This window comes from Corythoichthys intestinalis, chromosome 2, assembly GCF_030265065.1.
Source record: "Corythoichthys intestinalis isolate RoL2023-P3 chromosome 2, ASM3026506v1, whole genome shotgun sequence".
Lineage (NCBI taxonomy): Eukaryota > Metazoa > Chordata > Actinopteri > Syngnathiformes > Syngnathidae > Corythoichthys > Corythoichthys intestinalis.
Genome location: NC_080396.1, coordinates 9,980,440 through 10,007,290, shown reverse-complemented (window position 1 = coordinate 10,007,290; position 26,851 = coordinate 9,980,440). Strand labels below are relative to the sequence as shown.

Here is a 26,851-nt window from a genome sequence, read left to right as displayed (position 1 = left end):
GTTTGGAGGAGAAAGAACACTGAATTGCATCCGAAGAACACCATACCCACTGTGAAGCATGGGGGTGGAAACATCATGTTTTGGGGCTGTTTTTCTGCAAAGGGACCAGGACGACTGATCTGTGTAAAGGAAAGAATGCATGGGGCCATGTATCGAGAGATTTTGAGTGAAAATCTCCTTCCATCAGCAAGGGCATTGAAGATGAGACATGGCTGGGTCTTTCAGCATGACAATGATCCCAAACAAACAGCCAGGGCAACAAAGGAGTGGCTTCGTAAGAAGCATTTCAAGGTCCTAGAGTGGCCTAGCCAGTCTCCAGATCTCAACCTCATAGAAAATCTGTTGAGGGAGTTGAAAGTTCGTGTTGCCCAACGACAGCCCCAAAACATCACTACTCTAGAGGAGATCTGCATGGAGGAATGGGCCAAAATACCAGCAACAGTTTGTGAAAAGCTTGTGAAGAGTTACAGAAAACCTTTGGCCTCCGTTATTGCCAACAAAGGGTACATAACAAAGTATTGCGATGAACCTATGGTACTGACCAAATACTTATTTTCCACCATGATTTGCAGATAAATACTTGAAAAATCAAACAATGTGATTTTCTGGGGGGTTTTCCACATTCTGTCTCTCATGGTTGAGGTTTACCCATGTTGGCAATTACAGGCCTCTGTAATATTTTAAAGTGGGAGAACTTGCACAATTAGTGCTTGACGAAATACTTATTTGCCCCACTGTACATTGCTACCCTTAGAGTACAAAGGCAAATGCCAACATTTTTATGTAGGACATACTGTTGTAGTAAACTTGACTGAGCAATCCCAGCTGACTTTAGGCAAGAGGCAGGGCTCATCATTCAATCACAGGGAACTTATACTATGCAAACATTTACATTCACACCTATGGGTTTTTCTAGGAACCTAACATTCATGTTTTTGGAATATGGGAGGAAATCATAAGAACTTAACACTTTATAGGGCAAGTGACTATTTTTGGTAATTTAAAAAAAAAACAAAAAAAAACAAAAAAAAGCTAAACTCCATCAAGACCTAGCGTCCACATACGTGGGTAGAAGAGGCAAGAATAATAACATTGATTGACTGAATTCTTTACATGAACATGGTTATTAAAAATAAACAAAGGCGTTACATTACAATATTATGCATTGCAATGCAAAATACTGTACAGTTTTACGTCTACTCACGAATGTCTCTACATACAGAATTTTCAGGTTAAGACACGCCTCAAGAGGAAAATATTGCGTCTTGTTATGAGTGAAATTTCAGGATACGAAAGGCAAAAATACAGTGTGGCTGGTACTCGCAGCTCCTAGATTTTACTGAACGTAACATACCGTATTGGCCCGAATATAAAGATGGCCCTGATTATAAGACGACCCCCTCTTTTTCAAGACTCAAGTTTGAAAAAAGACTTTTTGAACACCAAATTAATTTTTATACAGAAAATAATTACAGTACATCCGAAACAAATGATTATAACAATATATTTGAGAGAAAAAGCATTCAAATCTTAATATCAGAACATTTAAATATGTAAACTAAAGTGCAATCACATTCGTAAATGAATGGCTTGACTGGTTTTTGAAATGTAAATAAACCAATCTATTGTGATAAAACAACAAAATTGCAATAACTGCATTAATCATCAAAGTGAAGTCTAACTGTAACGGTAGTCTTGAAACAAATCTGAATAAGGAAAAACATTGCAATAAAATAATGCAAACTGGTTACACTTGAGAGTAGCTGAGATCTGTCATGACAGAACATCGCTTCAATGATATCTGGCGCCATCTAGCGTCGTGAAAGGGGAGAGTAGCTGAGATCTGTCATGACAGAACATCGCTTCAATGATATCTGGCGCCATCTAGCGTCGTGAATGGGTATAATGTCAAGACCGCGAATATAAGACAACCCCCTCTTTTTCAGTCTTATTTCAATGCAAAAAACACTGTCTTATATTCGGGCCAATTCGGTACTTATAGCGGCTTTGTCATTGGCTCTTGCCTAGCATTCCTAGCATCCAATTGGCTAAGAGGGACCTCTACTAGATGTGTATGTGTGTATCCCAGCGTCCTCTTCATTAGCCCGTCGTGTTCCGACAGCTATACATGAGTGTATGAACTTGTATTCTTTATTCTCGGTTTTTACATTATGCACAACCATAGACTTCATAATGATATTGACGGGTCACATCCACATCAAGAAGAGTTATTCTCAAACACACGCAAACGGCGAGTCTAATAACAACACATTTAGGTTGAAAAAGTATGAAAGCTGTACCACATACAAACAGGAAGGATTGTCTCAGGAGTGATTTAGAGGATTCAAAGTAGCTATTATATTTTTCGTACCATGCATGCATTTTGAAACTTTGTGAAAAAAAATTAATGGGAGAAATTGGCCACTACTGCACTGGCGTCATAGTTCGCAATATTTACGTAAAATGAATGCTAACTGCACGCTTTTTTTTTTTTTTTTTTTTTGCTTTTAACCAAGAATCAAGACTGTTTTATGTCCATATCTAAAGAATTCGGGGATTTAAGCATTTATTCACGAGAATTTTCAACGGAATAAGCTCTTTGTTTTCATAAGGCAGCCGCAGCATATTCAACATATTTACGTAAAATAAATGCAAACTGCCCGGTTCTTTGCTCTTTTAACAATGAATCGAGACTGTTTACATCCATATCTATAAAGGATTCAGGGATTTAAGCATTTATTCACAAGACTTTCAACGTAAAAAGCTCTTTGTTGTGGTAAGGCGGCGCCACAGTGAGTTAAAGACTAGCAGCACATTCAACATATTTACGTCAAATAAATGTTAACTGCCCGTTTTTATTTTACTTTTAACCAAGAATCGAGACTGTTTTACGTCCATATCTATAAAGAATTCAGGAATTTAAGCATTTATTCACAAGAATTTCAACGTAAAACGCTATGTCGTGAAGAGGCGGGGCCACAGTGACTTAAAGACTTGCCACACATTCGACATATTTACGTAAAATAAATGCTAACTGCTCTTTTTTTTTTGCTTCTAGCCAAGAATCAAGACTGTTTTACACCAATATCTATAAAGAATTCAGGGATTTACGCATTTATTCACAAGAATTTCAACGTAAAAAGCTCTTTGTTGTGGTAAGGCAGCACCACAGTGACTTAAAGACTTGCCGCATATTCGACATATTTACGTAAAATACATGCTCACTGCCCGTTTTTCTGCTTTTAACCAAGAATCGAGACTGTTTTACATCCATATCTATAAGGAATTCGGGGATTTAAGCATTTATTCACAAGAATTTTCAACGGAAAAAACTCTTTGTGATGATAAGGCGGCGCTACAGTGGCTTAAAGACTAGCAGCACATTCAACATATTTATGTAAAATAAATGCTAACTGCCCGGCACTTTGCTCTTTTAACAAAGAATCGAGACTGTTTTACGTCCATATCAATAAAGAATTGAGGGATTTAAGCATTTATTCACAAGAATTTTCAACGCAAAAAGCTCTTTGTTGTACTAAGGGGGCCGCTACATTGGCTGACAGACTAGCATCACATCCGACATATTTACCTAAAATAAATCCTGACTGCCCGTTTTTTTTTTTTTTTTTTGCTTTTAACCAAGAGTCGAGACTGTTTTACGCCAATATCTATATAGAATTGAGGGATTTAAGCATTTATTCGCAATAGTTTTCAACAGAAAAAGCTTTTTGTGATGATAAGGCGGCGCTACAGTGGCTTAAAGACTAGCAGCACATTCGACATTTTTACGTAAAATAAATGCTAACTGCCCGGCTCTTTGCTCTTTTAACAAAGAATTGAGACTGTTTTACGTCCATAACTATAAAGAATTGAGGGATTTAGGCATTTATTCACAAGAATTTCAACGTAAAAAGCTCTTTGTTGTGGTAAGGCGGCGCCACAGTGAGTTAAAGACTAGCAGCACATTCGACATATTTACCTAAAATAAATAAATGCTAACTAGCCTTTTTTTTTGTTGTTGTTGCTTTTAACCAAGAATCGTAACTGTTTTACGGCAATATCTATAAAGAATTGAGGGATTTAAGTATTTATTCACAAGAATTTTCAACGTAAAAAGCTCTTTGTCTGTGTTTCCACTTGGTCAACTTTGACGGAGATAGGCCCCCTATTAATCGGCCCCGCACCCCCTGTCCCGTCAATATCATTATGAAGTCTATGGCACAACTCTGATTTTCTAATTGTAACATTTATTTGTTACATGTTTTGATACATTTTTTATGCATTATAAAATATTTATGTCTGAATTTTAGGGGGCTTGGAACAGATTAGGGCATTTACATGGAAAATGCGTCCCTACTTAAAGAATTTCCAAGTTACGAAACTTTTTCTAGAACCAATTAATTTCGAAAGTAGAGGTACCACTGTCATAATAATTATTAACACTTTTGTACATGTGTAGGTCAATTATTCACTGTTGGAATGGATGGATGTTACCTGAGTTAGCTTATGCTGTATGCTGATAGAGCTTGGTGGCTCATGTGACAGACCTTGGACACATGACACTAGCGCACTACAAAGCACAATTAATGATGAATGAAACGGAAGTATTTTCAATTATCTCTCTGATCATGTGTCTCTAGATGGCTCATATTGTCAATAATGTTCAAACCCTCTCATGTTGAAAACCTGTGATATCCAGAAAATTGATGTCAGGCTTGAGATGATGTCATCAGAAATTCTCTTTGTGTAATTGGGGGTGCAGTTACAGCGGAGGAATTCATGTCGATGATGTCATCAAGCTGTCAAACTTACATGAGAGGCGACATGACATTCAGCTACAGTAAATTGTTTGTCCTATACAAATACATGAGAGTGTTTTAGCAAACCCAATGAAGCAAATGCGAAGGTGACATTGACATGCAAGCCAATATTTCTATTTGCCCAAATGATACAGTCTTACATTTCAAACTAAACTAATAAAAATGATGTCATATCCCCCTCAAGGTAATGATGTACTGTGACTCGCTCGCTTCACGTGGAGACTAAATATTTGAACACAAACACCCAGAGGCTTCCGAGTTCGTCGGCCACTATCATTACCAATGGCAACTAGAACCGATATTCAGCTGGATCTTTTTCTGAAGAAGGAAAATAAATGACATTATAACCCCAATCTACAACGTTATCTATTGGATTGTAGAAAATGTCTTCATATCTGATTAGTCATAAAAACTAAAAGGCAGCATGGTGAAGGTGTAGCTTCGAATGTCAGCTAAGGTTTGCATACGTGGATTTTGCATATGCTCTCCGTGCTTGAGAAAGGTTTCTTGAACAGCCTCATTTATTTAACTCATTGGCTGCCACTGACGGCGCTAGATGTTAACCGAATATTTTCCGTCGTTGACCGGTTTTTTAAAACGGTGACGGAAAAAACTGAAGTCCATCTGTCATTTTAACAGGTTGCAATTCACACCCCAGAGCACAGGGTGGCGACGAGTGAGCATATTAATTAGCTAATGTCTCTCTTGATGCATGACGTCGTTGGCCTTACTCGGAAAAATGTCAAGGCAACTGAGTGTCCGAAGCGGGGCCGGATGTATGGGTGGGCCGGGGTGGGCACGGCCCACCCAGACGTGAGTCGTGCCCACCCAATCAAAATGTCGGGAATATCTATTGTAGCGTCGCACTGGATATAGAGAACGCACGGAGAGTTGGTCTCACCTACTTTTTTATAGCAGGATTAACGGTTACTGTTGGCCCCAACAACGCCGAACAAGCAATCACCTAAACAAGCTGTTTTTCCAACCTCGTTTGTTATCCGCGCGCTTCCTCTCTCTCCTCCAGGCACATACACCTCCGCTTACCCCGCCCACTCCTACTCATCCAACCACACACACCCATCCGTACCAGAGGCGTTCGCTGACGGTAGGAAGCTGATAGAACAGCAATAATACTGTGGGGTCGTTACACTAAATATTCGGTCATAGAAAGTAAAAAGATATCACAATATCTGTACCAATACCATATTATTGGGTGGGCAGCCGTTTTCCTCCCGACAGAACATAAAAAAGGATTTTTGCCAGCGATGCCGAGTAGCTGTAAAAGCTGTAGTAGTACCAAGTAGCTCTACCGATTTCACCAATGAGACGTCGCAAAAATAATCACATGACTCCATTATACAAATCAGACGCAAGCTTGCCGTCCTAGCTTCACGCCAGCCTGCTCAATCATGTGGTCTTTAGTACCGTAAAAAAATGAAGTATTTTATATTGAGCTCTGCTCTCAACAGGACTGAAAAGTGTGGATTTCAACCTCTATACCAGTTTTTATTTGGCATTGATTGACCAAGGATAACCGGATATATGCTCCTTTTCATTTCTAAATTGTAATAATGAAGAAACTCTTCACTATTCAAACTAGGAACTATTTTTTTCCACCAGAGGGCACTCGTGCTCTTTGGACGAAGAATGCCTCGTTTATGTTTTTTTTCCTCTCATTGGAATACATTTTTATTGTATTTCTTTGGCTTTATGCGGTTATGTAATGTGTTATTGTCCTGCAGTATCATTATAACAACGGTTCATATACCATTGTAATAAAAAAAAAAAAATTAAACAAAAATAAGCAGTTACTCAAAATGTCACTCTTAATTGAGTATTCTTTTCACTGCATACTTTTTTATTTGTACTTGAGTACATTTTTTGGATGACTACTTTTACTGTTACTTGAGTAATATTAGTTTGAAGTAACACTACTCTTAGTTGAGTAAAAATGTTGGCTGCTCTACCCACCTCTGCGTTTAAATATTGCAATTTAAATTTGCTTATAAAATCCAGACACTTATTCTGGAAGTTTTCAAAATGTTTCTTAAGTAGTTTTTAAAAACAAAGGTTTAATCAAACGGTGTACCAATGAAACCATTACATATGCACTGCAAAACCCAAACCAAAAAAAAAGAAAAGCTTCCCTTGTTTTCAGTGCAAGTATACTAGAAATAAGTGAAATGATCTGCGAGTGCTTCAATTAAATTTACTCACTTAGATTTCTTGAAATAAGAAAAATACCTAGCTGAAAATAAGCTTAAAAAACTTGTCAGAAATGTTTTTAAATTCAAGAATAGATATTGTTCAAAACATTATTTGAAACCATTTTTCTCTTGATTTAGGTGAAAAATGACCAACTTGTAGTTGTATGGCCTTAATAAGAACAAATACTGTAGCAAGAGTGATATTTACTTAAAGTAAGTGGAAGAATCTGATGCATTAATCTGTTAACCAGCCGTTAACTCTCAGAACAAGATGGAGAAAATTATTCGACTAGATTTAAGAAAAAATAAAGAAATGCAGAGGGTAAAAAAAAGCCTGCATTGGGGGTGCCCCCTCAAGATTTCTTAGTGCCCACTCTGGTGGGTAAACCTAGATCCGGGCCTGGTCCGAAGTTTCTTCAAAAAGCCCCAAAACGACGATGGTGTTGATAAAAGAGGTGAAAAAAGAGGGACTGATGCAGTGGACAACGAATCAAGTGAATCGCCGGTTTACTCCTCACTGCGGCGAGTTTTTGAAAACACCGCCAATTACCAAGAAGGGCAGAATTGGTAACACGGTGAAAGCGGCGTAAAGCCAAAAAAGCGGACCAGACTAGCCAGAGCCTGAAATTATTTCAAGGAAAATATGGAGGGTGCCACCACTGTGTGTACTCTTTTTGCTAAGCTGAGCTCGCATACCACCGTAGCACGTCGGCTATGAACGAACACTTGACGCGCCGTCACCCAGGTGTATTTCGGAAGACAACAGGAAACAACAAGCTAGCAGATTGTAAGTCCATACAACTTTCTAACGATTAAAAAAAAAAAAAAGAAGTTGCCTTTATGTGTGTGGTATCAACGTGCATTTTTATTTAATAATAATAATAAATTAAATATATATATTATATATATATATATATATATATATATATATATATATATATAATGGAATTATATAATATTTTATTATTATTAAATGTATTAGGATCATGGAAGGTCGCACTTGGGGGCGGGGGGGGTGAATATATATATATATCCTGTATATACATAATATAAGGAAAATATATATGGAAACACAGCACTGGCCTGCTTACTGTAATCCATGACTGCACTAATTTTAGTTACTTTATATTATAAAGTATTATTGTATTATTGTGTATATACATATAGTGACTGCTTCAACATATAGTCATTTTAAAAATTTAAGTGACGGGTAAAAATAGATTATGACCGGATTTTTATGACCCTGTCAGTCAAAATGACAGACAACGAAAAAGTCTAGCGCAACCTCTGATTCACGCTAACCATTTAAATGAATTAAACGTCTTTTGTGTCAATGGGAGGTATTGAGTTAAAGGGTACCACGGATATAAAGGCATGTAGTTTTTAAAAGATAAATGTTAGTACGAGTTATAACAATTTTATATTAAAACCCCTCATGATGTATTCGTTTTAACATAGGCAGAGTTTGACTTTTGTGCAGGCATGCAAACTTGTCACCTTTCAGCGAAATTTCTCCATTTTGAAATCAAAATGGGTCATTCTTCTGAATCACGTAGATCCAAGGAGAAAAAAATGGGGGGGGGGCATGTCAACGAGCGAGTGAAACAGTTAACTTCAAAAACGTAGTCCATGCTCATGTAACCGGTTTGAAACGCGCTGCGCCCCGACGCGATCCGCTCCCACCTCTCTGACCAGGCTGGGACACGAAGCCACGGCGCGCTGAACGACGCGCTCCACGACGCGCTCCACGTCAACAGTGCAGGGATGCTAACCACTGCGCCAAAGAAGCCCGAGCCAACGGCACAGCCGTCAGCGTCCCTACTTGAAGGCATCGGAGGGAAGGTTTTTCCACGCACCGCCTCACACCCGCGGACCTGCATGTACCCGTCACACTCACCCCCCGAAAACCTTCGCTGCCGATCCGGGTCACGGCACCAATGTAACCCCTTTTTCTTTGTCTGCTGCGATTTGGAGCGTCGAACTCCTGGACTCGTTGTGTTTTAATTTAGTTCCAGGAGACGTGGATGGTTTCGACTTTTTATTGTCTGCATAACACACGGACACAATGCGAGCTGGTCACTCTCACAGGCCTCGCCACAACATGCTTTGCTGATGACAAATTACAACTGGCATGAACAATAATAATGAACAATAATTGTACCTGCATAACACACGCACACGATGCGAGCTGGTCACTCTCACAGGCCTCGCCACAACATGCTAAAGAATATTTGAAAATGGTTAGCTCTTTGGCGCTAAGCTAATAGCAACTTATCAATGCTATCCAACTCACCTTTGCTGATGACAAATTACAACTGGCACCATCTGCGGTGCGCCCAGCTATTTATAGTCACCACATGAGTTGGGGGCGCTATTGTGCCTTCTAATGGGGACAAGTGGAATCACCCAATTCCATAATAACTCTGTTATACTCAAAACTACACTCTAGTCCACAGGTGTCAAACCGATTCCAGAAAGGGCCAAGTGGGTGCTGGATCTTGTTCCAACCGATACCGTGCAGAGAGTTTAACCAATGAATTTCCTACTGAAACAAGCAGCACCTGACAAAGTTTAACTGATTACGCATGTAAAAGATCTGATTGGTGAAAAGGTGTCCTCTTCATTGGTTGGAAAGCAAACCTGCGCCCACTTGGCCCTTTCTGGAATCGGTTTGACACCTGTGCTCTAGTCCTATGACCTAGACCTAGCGCTGCCACTCTCTTCTCGTAACAACAAATAACTGACAAGCGTGAGAGACGGGAGCACAGTTATCACCAATCAGCAATGAGGAGGCCGAACCCCTCTCCATCCCAGCTTCTCGCCCGGTGTTCGGCCATTCCTTAGTAACGTCCTACACAATGCTCAGCGCGCTTGCGCAAGCATCCGCACGCATGCGCACATCGGCTAGAAGCGGCGAGTACTCACTATTTTTGTTTTTATTTCGTTTTTTAGAAGCTTTTCACTGCCTCAAAGATACTTTTTGGTTGTATTACCCTCTAATACCTTTAACCATTATGTTTTTTTGTGTTAGCTTTGAAGCGGTTGACCACATTAGTTACGTAGCGAATTTAAACCATCCATTATTTGATATAAACACATTTAAGTATTTTCTTCAGGCATTTTTTTAGTACGTTATACCTGTATGCATCTAAACAAAACAAATTTAGAGCGCACGTTAGTACTTTGGGTGTCAAATTCAACTAATGTAGGACGTTTCGCCGATGTAGCAGATTTTGGCAGAACACCGAACCCGTTGGAAATTGCGGCAAGGCAAGGGATTAATGTCAAAAATTGTTAACTTCTTAAAGCAAAAAGTTTGAGTGATGGCCTATAATAATCTTCATAAATCATTCAATCGTGTCATTCGATCAATTCCTGCGCTTGTAATGGTGTCTATAACACAAGTATTCGCTTAATTTTTTGATAACTGACTTCAGATAGTCCTCGATATTTCACCGCCTCGTAGAACACAGTTACTCGAGGTAGCTCTAACTGCGGAGGGGCTAACTAGCGCCTTTCACACAGGGCTTTGCTAGTAAAGTTAGCGAACGTCAGTTGGGATCTGAATTGTCGCCAGTTGGCGTTGTGACGAGTTATTTAAGGCCCCTTTGTAAAGCGCTTGTTAACGATAAAGAAAAAAAAAAAAATCATGAGCAATGAGGTAATTAGAGTGATGAACTAGTGCCTTCCATACAAGTCATGTTCAGGGCTTTGTTAGTAAAGTTCTGAATGGTCACCAGTTATTTTTGACACCGAGTTATTTAAGGCCCCTCACATGAGCTCACATCACATGGGCTCCCTGCCGTACTTCCACAGTGTCACTCTTTAACCATGTAATGTAGTGAATTAAATACACCACAAGGTGTCAATGACAAGTTTTAAATGAATTAGAGATTAAGCCAATGAGTGCGTTTTGTCCCTCGACTGACACCGTAGTTTCCTGTTTACTGCAGGTCCATTGTATCTTACGCTCGTTTGAGTTTTGTTTTCACAACGTACAAGACCCCTGATAATGGCTCCCAGCATCATAGTTTGTATATTCCGACAAAATATTGCCATCCAGTGTATTTGTTGAGCTAAACGAGTTGCTAAAATGTTTAAATAGATTTCGACCAAAGTCTAAGTTTTATGTGTATTTTGTATATCTATTTTGATTGAGAATGCCAGTTCACTTTGCATTGTTGTTTAACTGTTTGCAAATAGGTCCTCATTAATACAGACTGAAGCGCTTTTCTTTTTGTGAACATTGTTTTTTTGAGAGATGTGAATATTATTTTTGTTGTATATTGAATATATGATAGGCCTAACTTATGTTTGTTGTGAAGGAGTTACTAAAGCATATGCCAATAAATGGCGCGGTCCAATGTGTCCACTCGCCTTTTTCTGCCTCTTAGATCTCATGTGCAAAATAAGGCGTCATTATAATCTGTTGAGCATGAATACATTTATTCGTTTTCTGTGTCGCTTATTCACCGTGAAGCAAGTTGGCATCTAATTTATTAATCGATTTAATCAATTAGTTGTTGTTGTTTTTTCATGAAAATATCATGGAAATTATATTTTTAACATTGCTTTTACATTTCAAGACAGCAGAAATATTTAAAAAAAAAAAAAAAAAAAAAAAAAAGATTTGTGCAGCAATAGGGTACCATTTTAAAAAAAAATGTATTGAACTGCAATTCAAAACCAATGTTTAATTTTAATTCTTTACTTTTCATAATTTACAGTCCCTGACAAAACTCTTGTCGCTTATCCATTTTGTAGAAACAATTGCTAATAACCTGACTTTTAATTTTTTAATTGGTTTCAGAAATGGCTTATATGAAAGCTAAGACCCTTCCAAATGATGTTGAATGTACAAAAATATATTTGTTTCACTGAAAAAAGATTTATCATTTAATGAAGACATTAAGGTCAAATTTTGGCAAGACAAAAGTTTTGTCGCCTATTCAAAGTAGTGTGAAAATGAACAAAAAAATCTACTTCAAATATGAAAAATATGTTACATAACATAAGCGAGTTAAGTAGTGGTGCTGTGAGATCCAAATTTAATATTTTGTATGACTTCCATGGGCTTCGGCAAGCATTCATACAATTTATTGATGAAGTCATCAGGAACATCAAAAAAAGCAGTCTTGCATGCCTCCCAGAGTTTATTAATTGGTTTCGTCTTCCATGCTTCCTCTTCCCCAGACATGCTCAATGATGTTCAAGTCTGGTGACTGGGCTGGCCAGTCCTGGAGGATCTTGATCTTCTTTGTCTTGAGGATCTTTGAGGTAGAGATTGAAGGATGTGATGGAGCACCATCCTGCTGCAGAATTTGTCCCTTTTTATGGTTATGAATGTAAGAGGCAGTTAAGATTTGTTGATAATTCAGACTATTTATCTCTCAGAGTGCAGACAATTAAAAAACTGTGTGGCATTTGCCAAGGCCCACAGCCAGTCTAAATGATGGATGCTGGAAAAGTGGCAAAAGGTGGATTTTTCAGATGAATCTTCCATTGAATTACACCACAGTGGCCACAAATATTGCAGGAGACCTACTGGAGCCCGCATGGATCTGAGATTCACTCAGAAAACAGTTAAGTTTAGTGACTACATCATTACCAAAATCATGGTCTGGGGTTACATCCAGTATGGGGGTGTGCGAGAGATCTGCAGGGTGGAAGGCAACATAAATGGTCTGAAATATCAACAAATCTTAGCTGCCTCTTACATTCCTAACCATAAAAAGGGACAAATTCTGCAGCAGAATGGTGCTCCATCACATACTTCAATCTCTACCTCAAACTTCCTCAAGGCAAAGAAGATCAAGATTTTGAGTTCAATTTTAACACTACTTTCTGTAGGCGACAAAACTTTTGTCTTGCCAAAATTTGACCTTCATGTCTTCATTTAATGGTAACTCTTTTTTCAGTGAAACAAATATATTTTTGTACATTCAACATCATTTGGGAGGGTCTTAGCTTTCATATGAGCCATTTCTGAAACCAATTGAATAATTAAAAGTCAGGTTATTAACAATTGTTTCTATAAAATGGACAAGCGGCAAGACTTTTGTCTGGGATTGTATTACTGTGAACAATCTGGATTTTTTTCCTCACTGAGTTGCACAAACACTTCCTGTATCCAGATTTCCTAAAATTACATTGTATTCATTCATCCATTTATATTCTATACCTTGACCCTGCGTTGCAGCCTATCTCAGCAGACTTTGGTTTTATTTTCTCTTGAATTGTAATGTACAGGCATTGCAATACGTTGGGAGGATGTATTCCTTTGTAATTGGGTGTCTTCAAGAAAACACTCTTTTGTGTAACACCAACCTTCATCAATAATGCATGAAAAGTGGAAACAGATCAGACTTGCTGGTGTCCCTTATTAACGACAGGTTAAATTTTCCAGTTTTTTTTTTTCCTTTCAGACCTTATCTTCAGTCCCCATGATGCCACAAGGGCACATTTCTGACTGAAACCTTAATTATCTAAATCTCTGGTGGTAAACTGGCTTTTATTATGGTTGAATTGACTATACTTTTTTCATTAGTCAAATCTTAAATGAGGATCCCCCTGATTACCATTAGTTTTATATGTGTTTTTGATTGCATATCGACCAGTTTTAAATCCCAGTACGCACCACTCTTGTGTTTCATCCATAAATAGCATTGCTGCAGGCGGTCATAGACCAACATTTCGAAACCTTTACAGTCATTTTGCATCTCTTTTTTACACATTGCACAAGTATGAGTCATAAAGAGGGCAAAAAAAAAAGAAATATTTTACTGCAAAAACAGTCTAAGCCAAATTCCTCTTTTTCAGATATCTTTAATTCTATTAGACAGAGGAAGGTGCAATGTTTGTTTCAAGACGGCATGACAAAACATAATAAACTATCGTAAAAATGATGATTTAAACATGGAACAAAGAATATGAATTATTATTAATTATCATATGAATTAAGGACAAAAAGACAGAAATATGGAGTGAATAGAGCAATATGACCATATTAAATAGGCACATTCTGTAGATTACGCTATGCACACTTAAAACTCCAAAGTATTTTATTTTATTTTTTATTTTTTTACCGGTGAAATTTATATTGGGGTACTGTAGCTAATGTTCCATTAGCCATGACGACGCCCATGGCTAATTGTATTATGCCCTACTGGATGCTTTAATAATGATAAATGTAACAACTTCAAGGTTTTCCAAATAAACATTCTGAGAAAAATAAGAAAACAACTTCAACTGAAGTTATGGAAAAGTGCGTTGTATGCACCATTATATTTATTGTTCAAATCAAAATACATTGTGCAAACATCAATTTTTTGCAGGTGCAAAGTGCCAATAAGTCACTTATTTTGTCCTCATTGTGTGTATGTGGGTGCATAAATCGACAGTTAGCGAACAAATCAGCCTATGAAGAGAAGTCAGACGGTTTAAAGTAAATTGGCTTTACTTTGGTCATTTTTCTCTTGACAAGAGCAGTGATACTTCTTTGTAAAATGAAAAACAACAAAACATTGTGTCAATAACTTGAAATAAAGTAAATAAAGCAAAGTAGACGCCACGTGTCAATTTGAATAGCAACTGGTAGTACAGCTTGCCAGTTGCAAGCTATGAAATAATATAACCACATTTCACCACAAATGCAAACAAAACAAAATACAGTATACACATCTTCAATATACTACACAACCCTCATGGATATAAATCAAAAGAAGAATATAACTGACAAGCGATGCTTGTGTGAGGCACGAATAACGTGGTGAGATGGCAAGAACTACTATGGTACATTAGCTGCAGACTTTAGCTCATCCATTTAGCTCTCTCTATTCACAATGAGCTCGCATCAACATATGATGACGTCAGCAGAAAGTGTTGGAACTTTTCAAAACTAATTACAACTAGCGCCAGCAGGGAGCGTCAAAACACCAGAAACACAGGCAGGCAATAAGTGAACATGACAGCACTGCCATATGGATATTTGCCCTCAACTTATAATAAAAAACCAATGTCTTTATCATTCGATATCATTTTTACAATGCTTTTATCGGTCAAGATCATCAGCTACCCGATAATATTGGATAACTCCAGTCTCAAACTCAATTTATCCAGAGGCCACTTGAGATAGAGCAGGGGTCGGGAACCTTTTTGACCGAGAGAGCCAAAACACCCAACATATTTCAAAATGTGATTCCACGAGAGCCATAAAGCGTGTGTGTTTGTGTGTATACATTTTATAAAGTCGTTGAGTTGTGATTGATAAAAATCTTGAGAAAACAACAACGTAAGCCTAACATCGTCACTTGAGATGGTGCAATCGTTGCTCAGTTGCGCACTCACCACTTGGAACCTAACAAATAGAAACATGGATTGGGGTTGCGTATACAGTATTTCCTGGAAGTGGAATCCACAACCAGCGAGACGTATGCATCACAGTGGCCGAGAAAGGTGGAGTCTCTCAGGGCAGCAGTGTCATGAGTCTCACTCTCCTGGAAGTGGCAACAATTTGACAGGCGAAAAAGTCATGAAAGTGAAACCGATCGCCTGCCTGTGTGACTTAGTGTACACATTTTCCCCTATGCATTTTTATTGACGATACTATATGTTATAGCCACGTTGCTGGCGGAGCGGAGACGTAACGCGCGAGGCGAGCTTTGTAATGCCCATCTCTGTGCAATCCTCGACCACCAATCGGAACTGAATTGAAGAATATTATTGCAACGTAAGTTTGAAGTGTCCAAGATCGATGTGAGAATGCGCCATGAGCCCGTCACTGCTTGTTCATGTCAAGCGAGCCTACCAGTTCCACATTTAAGATTAAAGGTTGGCAGCGAGCCAGATGCACTCGTCAAAAGAGCCAGATATGGCTCGCGAGCCATAGGTTCCTGACCCCTGAGATAGAGTCTGGGGAAATGTAGACCGCATTAAATCAAATGTTCCAGCCCAAAAAAAGTTTTAAATTTTAAAATAAAAATCAAAGCAAATTAATCTTCTAAGTCATTGTGTGGTCAATTTAAAATAGTTCATCTCTAGAATAGATCTAGTTCATCTACTTTCATCAATGGCAGCCAATGAGTTAAGTCCACCGCTGAATTCATAGGAATTGGCCACTAAGCTGTCACAATCTTAGAAGCCTGCATACAAACGGCTTGCCAGACCTCTTTTGACATCCTCAAGAAGAGTACAATGAAAGAATGAGTCAAGAATGTATCCGCAGCTGCACTTTCCCTGGAGAACTTTACCAGGTATGAGAATCCTTCGCGTCTCTATGATAGAACTGGACAAGTGGTGATCAGCCTCATTCTGTCAGATAAAAGAACTGTTAAATCCTGCAAATGTGGCTTTTTTCCAAGATATTTTGGGTTTGGCCTGTTGAATTCACTGTCGTTTCATCTGACAATTTGATTAAACTGACAGCACAATGTGTTCTACAAGGAACAAAATCCAACAGTGGTCAATAACTTCCAGGCATTTGACTTTAGAAAACTTGCTGGTGAATCACAAAGAAAGGTTTTACGTTCAACAGAAAGGTTTACTTATTGAAATATATTTTTTCAATCAAAGCTTAAGAAACCTAATGTGAAGTACAAAATTCCTCAAATCCTTCCCCGGGTTCTTAGAGCAACAAATCTTTTCAACAATGGTTCCATTGTCATTCATGACATTTGTAATTTTTTTCCCCTTTAAGAAGGATCATTGCATTTACAAATTGGGTATTAGTTCACAGTGGCAACTTTGAGCTGGAGCGTTTTCATCTTTTTTGGACTTCAAACTCATTCTCTATTGTGCAGTTGTTCCCATTTTTATTGAAAATTATGCTCATGCTCGGTGGTTACCACATGGAAAAGATATGTATAAAATGTATAAACTTCATATATGTTTTATATGGAACTTGTATGTAAAGCATGTGACACTCAAACCACATAGACGATCCTTAGTAAATTTATACAACATGAAACCTGTATAATTTGGGAAGATATGTGTAAAATAAAACTTACCAAACTAAACTAAAAACTAAAGTAAAAAAAGAAACTTGGCCTCCCACGAACAGCAAGGACACCTCAAAACACGGTGTGACAATCTGTTTTGAGATCTCTCCGACGGTCTGCCCGCTAAACCGCATCTGCTCTTGGATTGTCTGCTCGTTCTGTGAGATGAATCCTCCATGAAGAATTGATATTTCATCCCTACAAATTAGCTATGGTGCAGGAACTTAATCCCCGCAATTTATTGCTTGTGAAAATGCATGTGAGGCGCTTTGGGAGGCCAGGTTTCTTTTTCTTTACATCACCCGTTTCCCTGAAGTTGTTTACCCATGAAGCAATCGACTGCCGGCCAGGAACATGACCACAAGAGGCAATATTGAAATGTTTACGAATGCACGTTGCGTTGCGAACGATTGAGCGACCGCTTAAAAAAAATGCCTCAGCAGCGAAAGCGTGTTTCAACTTCGTCCACTCCATGATGCTCACTGGGGTTCCTGAAAAATAAACACAAAATAAATAACGCACATTAAGAACCAAACTTTAAGCCCCACCCTCTTAAATAAGTCCATCCCTACCATCCTCAGAGCAACCGTCACTTCAGGGCGCCAAATTTAAATAAGCAAGTTGCTCTGCCCCACCCTGTATGTATGTATGTATGTATGTATGTATGTATGCACTCACACACACACACACACACACACACACACACACACACACACACACACACACACACACACACACACACACACACGCGCACACACACACACACACACACACACACACATATGCAGCGGGGCAAATAAGTATTTAGTCAACCACCAATTGTGCAAGTTCTCCCACTTGAAAATATTAGAGAGGCCTGTAATTGTCAAGACGGGAAAACCTCAACCAAGAGAGACAGAATGTGGAAAAAAAAAAACAGAAAATCACATTGTTTGATTTTTAAAGAATTTATTTGCAAATCATGGTGGAAAATAAGTATTTGGTCAATATCAAAAGTTCATCTCAGTACTTTGTTATGTACCCTTTGTTGGCAATAACTGAGGCCAAACATTTTCTGTAACTCTTCACAAGCTTTTCACACACTGTTGCTGGTATTTTGGCCCATTCCTCCATGCAGATCTCCTCTAGATGTTTTGGGGCTGTCGTTGGGCAACACGGACTTTCAACTCCCTCCACAGATTTTCTATGGGGTTGAGATCTGGAGACTGGCTAGGCCACTCCAGGACCTTGAAATGCTTCTTACGAAGCCATTCCTTTGTTGCCCTGGCTGTGTGTTTGGGATCATTGTCATGCTGAAAGACCAAGCCACGTCTCATCTTCAATGCCTTTGCTGATGGAAGGAGATTTTCACTCAAAATCTCTCGATACATGGCCCCATTCATTTTTTCCTTTACACAGATCAGTCGTCCTGGTCCCTTTGCAGAAAAACAGCCCCAAAGCATGATGTTTCCACCCACATGCTTCACAGTGGGTATGGTGCAATTCAGTATTCTTTTTCCTCCAAACACGAGAACCTGGGTTTCGACCAAACAGTTCTATATTGGTTTAATCTGACCATAACACATTCTCCCAGTCCTCTTCTGGATCATCCAAATGCTCTCTAGCGAACCGCAGACGGGCCTGGATGTGTACTTTCTTCAGCAGGGGGACACGTCTGGCAGTGCAGGATTTGAGTCCCTGGCGGCGCATTTTGTTACTGATAGTAGCCTTTGTTACTGTGGTCCCAGCTCTCTGTAGGTCATTCACTAGGTCTCCCCATGTGGTTCTGGGATTTTTGCTCCCTGTTCTTGTTATCATTTTGACGCCTTGGGGTGAGAACTTTCATGGAGCCCCAGATCGAGGGAGATTATCAGTGGTCTTGTATGTCTTCCATTTTGTAATAATTGCTCCCACAGTTGATTTCTTTACACCAAGCGTTTTACCTATTGCAGATTCAGTCTTCCCGGCCCGGTGCAGGTCTACAATTTTGTCTCTGGTGTCCTTCGAAAGCTCTTTGGTCTTGGCCATAGTGGAGTTTGGAAATGTGACTGACTGAGATTGTGAACAGGTGTCTTTTATACCGATAATGAGTTAAAACAGGTGCCATTAATACAGGTAACGAGTGGAGCCTCGTTAGACCTCGTTAGAAGTTAGACCTCTTTGACAGCCAGAAATCTTGCTTGTTTGTAGGTGACCAAATACTTATTTACCACCCTAATTTGGAAATAATTCTTTAAAAATCAAACAATGTGATTTTCCTGTTTTTTTTTTCTCCACATTCTGTCTCTCCTGGTTGAGGTTTACCCATGTTGACAATTACAGGCCTCTCTAATATTTTCAAGTGGGAGAACTTGCACAATTGGTGGTTGACTAAATACTTATTTGCCCCACTGTATATACAGTCAATGGACACGACTATTGGTTTGAATTGAATTATTTGTTTATTTGACAAACGAGGCTCCGACCCACTTTAACCCCTGCTCATGCTGGAATTTCTTTTTTTTTTTTTTACCTGTAGATGACCGAGGGCAGACTGTGTCAAGTGCAATTGCTGGATGACAGGAAGTTGGAGCTGCTGGTTCAGGTAAGAATGACGTGGAGATGGTCAATATTTATATAATAACTAAGACGTCTCATTGTGCAACCTGAGAGGGTTGCTCCGGGTCAGCCATGTGTGGAGAATTCACACCCAACTGTGCACTAGCTCTCATCGCACCTCCTGTCTATTTCACTGTGTTTGGGGCCATTCCCCCCCCCCAAAAAAACTGTTACTGTGTTGAAGATTTAGTTGAATGGTTAGAGCAGGGTTTACTTCGGAGGGCTATTATGTTTGCCAAGTTACTTTTACAAATAGTTAACGAATGTTCATTCGCCCTTCCCGGTCAAAATGGACTAGTCATCTAGCGTGGTCAATGACAGGTTAACTAGGACTGCCACAATTAATTGACTCATCAAATAGCAAATGAATTGTCTTCTATTTTGATAGTTAATAAACGGTTTAGAATAGGGGCAGTGGTGAATGAAGTACTCTACTACTGAAGTACTTTTTTTTTTACACAGATACAGGTAAGAAAAATACTTCAGGAAAAGTACAAGTACCTCAGAAAAAATATATACTCAAGTAAAAATACAAAAGTACTTGCTTTAAAATGTACTTTACAAGTAAAAAGTAGGGCTGTCAAAAGTATCGCGTTAACGGGCGGTAATTAATTTTTTTAATTAATCACATTAAATTATTTGACGCAATTAACGCACATGCCCCGCACAAACAGATTAAAATGACAGCACAAGTCATGGCCACTTATTACTTGTGTTTTTTGAAGTTTTGTCGCCCTCTGCTGGCGCTTGGGTGCGATTGATTTTATGGGTTTAAGCACCATAAGCATTGTGTAATTATTGACATCAACAATGGTGAGCTACTAGTTGATTTTTTGATTGAAAATTTTACACATTTTATTAAAACGAAAACATTAAGAGGGGCTTTAATATAAAATTTCTATAACTTGTACTAACATTTATCTTTTAAGAACTACAAGTCTTTCTATCCATGGATCGCTTTAACAGAATGTTAATAATGTTAATGCCATCTTGTTGATTTGTTATAATAAACAAATACAGTACTTATGTGCAGTATGTCGTATGTATATATCCGTCTTGTGTCTTATCTTAAATGATAACATTTTTTTCAGTCAAACCTATATATTTTTGTACATTCAACATCATTTTGGAGGGTCTTAGCTTTCATATGAGCCATTTTTGAAACCAATTAAATAATTAAAAATCAGGTTGTTAGAAGGGCTGTCAAAATTATCGCGTTAACGGGTGATAATTTTTTTTTTTTTTTTTAAATAAATCAGTGAAAATATTTGACGCAATTAACGCACATGCCCCGCTCAAACAGATTAAAATGACAGCACAGTGCAATGTCCACTTGTTACTTGTGTGTTTTTTGGGGAGTTTTGTCGCTCTCTGCTGGCGCTTGGGTGCGACTGATTTTATGGGCTTCAGCACCCATGAGCATTGTGTAATTATTGACATCAACAATGGCGGGCTACTAGTTTATTTTTTGATTGAAAATGTTACAAATTTTACTAAAACGAAAACATTAAGAGGGGTTTTAATATAAAATTTCAATGACTTGTACTAACATTTATCTTTTAAGAGCTACAAGTCTTTCTATCCATGGATCGCTTTAACAGAATGTTAATGTTAATGCCATCTTGTGGATTTATTGTTATAATAAAAAAAATGCAGTACTTATGTTCAGTATGTTGAATGTATATATCCGTCTTGTGTCTTATCTTTCCATTCCAACAATAATTTACAGAAAAATATGGCATATTTTATAGACGGTTTGAACTGCGATTAATTACGATTAATTAATTTTTAAGCTGTGATTAACTTGATTAAAAATTGTAATCGTTTGACAGCCCTAGTAAAACGTAAAAGTATTTTCTATTGATGCAAAAATGTGAAATGTATATTTTATAATTTAAATATGAATATATTGCCTCACCGTGCAGAATGGAAAAAAAGTTATAAAATTGACTGCAGAAGCTCAACAAGATCAAAAGCTCCCAATTTTATGTTTATGGGGGATTGCAAGCAACTGTCAGGTATAGGTGTCAGAACACCATAACCACTGTGAAGCATGGGGGTGGAAACATCATGCTTTGGGGCTGTTTTTCTGCAAAGGGACCAGGACAACTGATCTGTGTAAATGAAGGAATGAATGGGGCCATGTATCGAGAGATTTTGAGTGAAAATCTCCTTCCATCAGCAAGGGCATTGAAGATGAGACGTGGCTGGGTCTTTCAGCACTATAATGATCCCAAACACAGAGCCAGGGCAACAAAGGAGTGGCTTCGTAAGAAGCATTTCAAGGTCCTGGAGTGGCCTAGCCAGTCTCCAGATCTCAACCCCATAGAAAATCTGTGGCGGGAGTGTAAAGTCCGTGTTGCCCAACGACAGCCCCAAACCATCACTGCTCTAGAGGAGATCTGCATGGAGAAATGGGCCAAAATACCAGCAACAGTGTGTGAAAAGCTTGTGAAGAGACAGAAAAAGTTTGGCCGCCGTTATTGCCGGCAAAGGGTACATAACAAAGTATTGAGATGAACCTTTGGTGTTTACCAAATACTTATTTTCGACCATGATTTGCAAATAAATTCTTTAAAAATCAAACAATGTGATTTTCTGGGTTTCTTTTTCCGCATCCTGTCTCTCATGATTGAGGTTTACCCATGTTGACAATTACAGGCCTCTCCAATATTTTACAGTGGGAGAACTTGCACAATTAGTGGTTGACTAAAAACTTATTTTCCCCACTGTACATATTGTAGCCTATATATATTTTATGTAAAGGTCAAACTCCACTAATGAGGTTAAGTAGTATCTCCTCCGCGCCTCCCCCCAAAACACACAAAAAACAACCACTGTAAAATTCCTTTATCTGAAGCAACTGGGAATTCCCCTATTTTGAAAAACGTTCTCCCATCAAAATAACAATTTAACCTTTTTACGTAGGAAACGCATTATCATATTCGTTAGAAATGTAGCCCTAACGCTCGCTCACTCAATTTGTTTGGTTTTATTAATGTCCCGTCCGCAGGAACAAGTGTACATGCAGGTTATGCTGTTATAGCGTCCTTACCAATGTTGTACCAATGACAAAACCTACTACACCATTGCCCGAAACCAAAAGGAATCAACAGTAAGTAACTTGGAAATGCCCCAAATTCAACAGGAAATGACCAATGAACATGAAGTGGCACGGAAATGCCTAAAAATCAACAGGAAATTATCCAAAATGCACAGGAAGTTACACTGAGATATTCCAAAATGTACAGGAAGTGACCTGTAAATACTCTAAAATTGCAAGGAAGTGACCCAAATATAACGCTTTGGCTTCCACTTTAAAAAAAAAAAAAAAAAACAATAGACGTCCAATAGACTTAAACTGGGAGGCCTGGCTGTGAATGCATACAGTGCCTTGCAAAAGTATTCGGCCCCCTTGAACCTTGCAACCTTTCGCCACATTTCAGGCTTCAAACATAAAGATATAAAATTTTAATTTTTTGTCAAGAATCAACAACAAGTGGGACACAATCGTGAAGTGGAACAAAATTTATTGGATAATTTAAACTTTTTTAACAAATAAAAAACTGAAAAGTGGGGCGTGCAATATTATTCGGCCCCCTTGCGTTAATACTTTGTAGCGCCACCTTTTGCTCCAATTACAGCTGCAAGTCGCTTGGGGTATGTTTCTATCAGTTTTGCACATCGAGAGACTGACATTCTTGCCCATTCTTCCTTGCAAAACAGCTCGAGCTCAGTGAGGTTGGATGGAGAGTGTTTGTGAACAGCAGTCTTCAGCTCTTTCCACAGATTCTCGATTGGATTCAGGTCTGGACTTTGACTTGGCCATTCTAACACCTGGATACGTTTAATTTTGAACCATTCCATTGTAGATTTGGCTTTATGTTTTGGATCATTGTCCTGTTGGAAGATAAATCTCCGTCCCAGTCTCAGGTCTTGTGCAGATACCAACAGGTTTTTTTCCAGAATGTTCCTGTATTTGGCTGCATCCATCTTCCCGTCAATTTTAAACATCTTCCCTGTCCCTGCTGAAGAAAAGCAGGCCCAAACCATGATGCTGCCATCACCATGTTTGACAGTGGGGATGGTGTGTTCAGGGTGATGAGCTGTGTTGCTTTTACGCCAAACATATCGTTTTGCATTGTGGCCAAAAAGTTCAATTTTGGTTTCATCTGACCAGAGCACCTTCTTCCACATGTTTGGTGTGTCTCCCAGGTGGCTTGTGGCAAACTTTAAACAAGACTTTTTATGGATATCTTTGTGAAATGGCTTTCTTCTTGCCACTCTTCCATAAAGGCCAGATTTGTGCAGTGTACGACCGATTGTTGTCCTATGGACAGACTCTCCCACCTCAGCTGTAGATCTCTGCAGTTCATCCAGAGTGATCATGGGCCTCTTGGCTGCATCTCTGATCAGTTTTCTCCTTGTTTGAGAAGAAAGTTTGGAAGGACGGCCGGGTCTTGGTAGATTTGCAGTGGTCTGATGCTCCTTCCATTTCAATATGATGGCTTGCACAGTGCTCCTTGAGATGTTTAAAGCTTGGGAAATCTTTTTGTATCCAAATCCGGCTTTAAACTTCTCCACAACAGTATCTCGGACCTGCCCGGTGTTTTCCTTGGTTTTCATAATGCTCTCTGCAATTTAAACAGAACCCTGAGACTATCACAGAGCAGGTGCATTTATACGGAGACTTGATTACACACAGGTGGATTCTATTTATCATCATCGGTCATTTAGGACAACATTGGATCATTCAGAGATCCTCACTGAACTTCTGGAGTGAGTTTGCTGCACTGAAAGTAAGGGGGCCGAATAATATTGCACGCCCCACTTTTCAGTTTTTTATGTGTTAAAAAAGTTTAAATTATCCAATAAATGTTGTTCCACTTCACGATTTTGTCCCACTTGTTGTTGATTCTTGACAAAAAAATTAAATTTCATATCTTTATGTTTGAAGCCTGAAATGTGGCGAAAGGTTGCAAGATTCAAGGGGGCCGAATACTTTTGCAAGGCACTGTATTTCAATGCCATTGACAGCGCTGTTTAGTCAACCCTGCAATCCAAATGGATTGGACGTCTATCGCTGTCAATCGCAGGCATAGGTTTAATCAATGAAAAAAGTGCTATTACTGTGCTCTTGGCTTTATTTCAGCCAGAAAGGTCATAGGACAAATGTACAAAGAGCAATGTTTTTTTTTTTTTTTTTTTTTTTTTTAAAGCTTTCTATAAGATACCTCTGATTTTGAATAATCTTTCTCCACAGCCCAAGTTGCTGTCATACGAACTTGTCGACCTGGTCTCCTCCCATTTCAACCTGAAAGAAAAAGAATTCTTCGGTCTTGCCTTTTTCAGTGACAAGTATGTAACTATTCTTGGAAAATGAATTGATGGTGTTCTTTATAAGATGTGTTAACTTTGCCATGCTTGATTTTCCAGTGGCCAGTGTAAATGGCTGCAGATGGACCGCAGAGTTCTTGATCATGACTTTTCTAAGAAGCACGGCTCCATAGCCCTCAACTTTCTGGTCAGGTAATATGAAACCTCTACATGTTTGACCAACGCTCTCCAGCAGGGTGCAGCACTGGATTTCGAAAAAATAAAGATATAGAAGAGCAACTCATCTTTTGTCTTGGGCCACATTGTAGATTTAGAGGGCCCTATAAATATTTCATTAATTTTGGTTGCCAAAATGTTGATATTATATTTTTGGGGGGAAATTAATGAATTCATTAATGTATAAATGACAAAAATAGATTGTATCTGCAATAAACGAGACTACCAATAATTGCAGTACCAAGTAGCTATTGAGCATAACCTAAAGCAACTTTTTTTTCTCTGATGTCATAGTGACTAATGCAAATATAAAACAAAATATAACCCAAAATATATTTAGTTGATTTCTTCCATGTAATGTGTTTTAAATAACACTGCTATTCCCATTTTAGCAATTATGCATGACTCAGCAAAAATTGTGCCATTAAGCTCCAGTAATGGCTCTGACCATAGCAAGACCTATTAAATCTATATATCTATTTTTCATATTTCTCAACTGTTTTCAGAATGTAATGGAATATGTGAAATGCAAGACATATTAAGTTTTATTAAAAAGGTAAAGCCTGATCGCTAACAGAGCTAAACTGTGTACAATTGAGCAAAAATATATTAGCACCTTTTAAAACCTTGCTTGGCTGCCAGTGACGTCAATAAACGACTTGTTCTTAGTTAACAGTGGTATGAAAAAGTATCTGAACCTTTTGGAATTTCTCACATTTCTGCATAAAATCACCATCAAATGGGATCTGCTCTTTGTCAAAATCACACAGATGAAAAAAAGTGGGTGCTGTAACTAAAACCACCAAAACATTTATAGGATTTCATATTTTAATGAGGAAACAATGCAAACAATGACAAAAGGGGGAAAAATAAGTCGGTGAACCCTCTGCCTAAGGAGACTTATAGAGCAATTGAAACCAATTTTCACCAAACATTTAAGTCAGGTGTGTGCCCAATCACTGATGAGTAGTTTAATGCTGCCCTGCCCATTATAAAACACACACCGGGTAAGAATTGTCTTAATAAGAAGCATTGTCTGATGTGCATCATGGCTCAATCAAAAGAGCTGTCTGAAGACCTGCAATCACGGATTATTGATTTGTATAAAACTGACAAAGGATACAAAACTATCTCTAAAAGTGTGTATGTTCATCAATCGACAGTCAGAGAAATTGTCTATAAATGCAGAGAGTTTGGCACTGTAGCTTCTCTCCCAAGGAGTGGCCGTCCACCAAAGATGACCCCAAGAGTTTAGCGCAGAATACTCAGAGAGGTAAAAAAAGAACCCTTTTTGTTCCCAAAAAGACACTTGGACACTCCACAGAAGTTTGGCAATTTTTTTTCTGGACTGATGAAACCAAAGTTGAATCGTTTGGGTGTAACACACGACATCATGTGTTGAGGAAAAATGGAACAGCTCACCAACATCAACACCTCATCCACACCGTGAAGCATGGTGGAGGGATCATCATGATTTAGGGCTGTTTTGCGGTGTCAGGGCCTGGACAACTTGCAATCATTAATGGAAGAATGAATTCAAAGGTTTATCAGGATGTTTTGCAGGAAAACCTCAGCCGTCTGTGAGACAATTGAAGCTAAAAAGATGATGGATACTGCAACAAGACAATGATCCAAAACACAGAAGTACAGCAACTGCAGAATGGTTTCAGAAGAACAAAAAACACGTTCAAGTCATTGA

General features: G+C 38.6%; 1 protein-coding gene across 3 annotated transcripts in view; it reads left to right on the top strand.

Moving 5' to 3' along the window:
* Positions 1 to 26,851, top strand: part of LOC130912336 (FERM domain-containing protein 4B-like) — a 95,943-nt gene that overhangs the window by 3,346 nt on the left and 65,746 nt on the right. For all 3 annotated transcript variants that reach the window (XM_057830362.1, XM_057830360.1, XM_057830361.1), the window contains exons 2-4: positions 19,520 to 19,585; positions 24,863 to 24,957; positions 25,036 to 25,128. In XM_057830362.1, the coding sequence (XP_057686345.1) occupies positions 19,520 to 19,585; positions 24,863 to 24,957; positions 25,036 to 25,128 (254 nt within the window). The remainder of the gene's footprint in view (positions 1 to 19,519; positions 19,586 to 24,862; positions 24,958 to 25,035; positions 25,129 to 26,851) is intronic.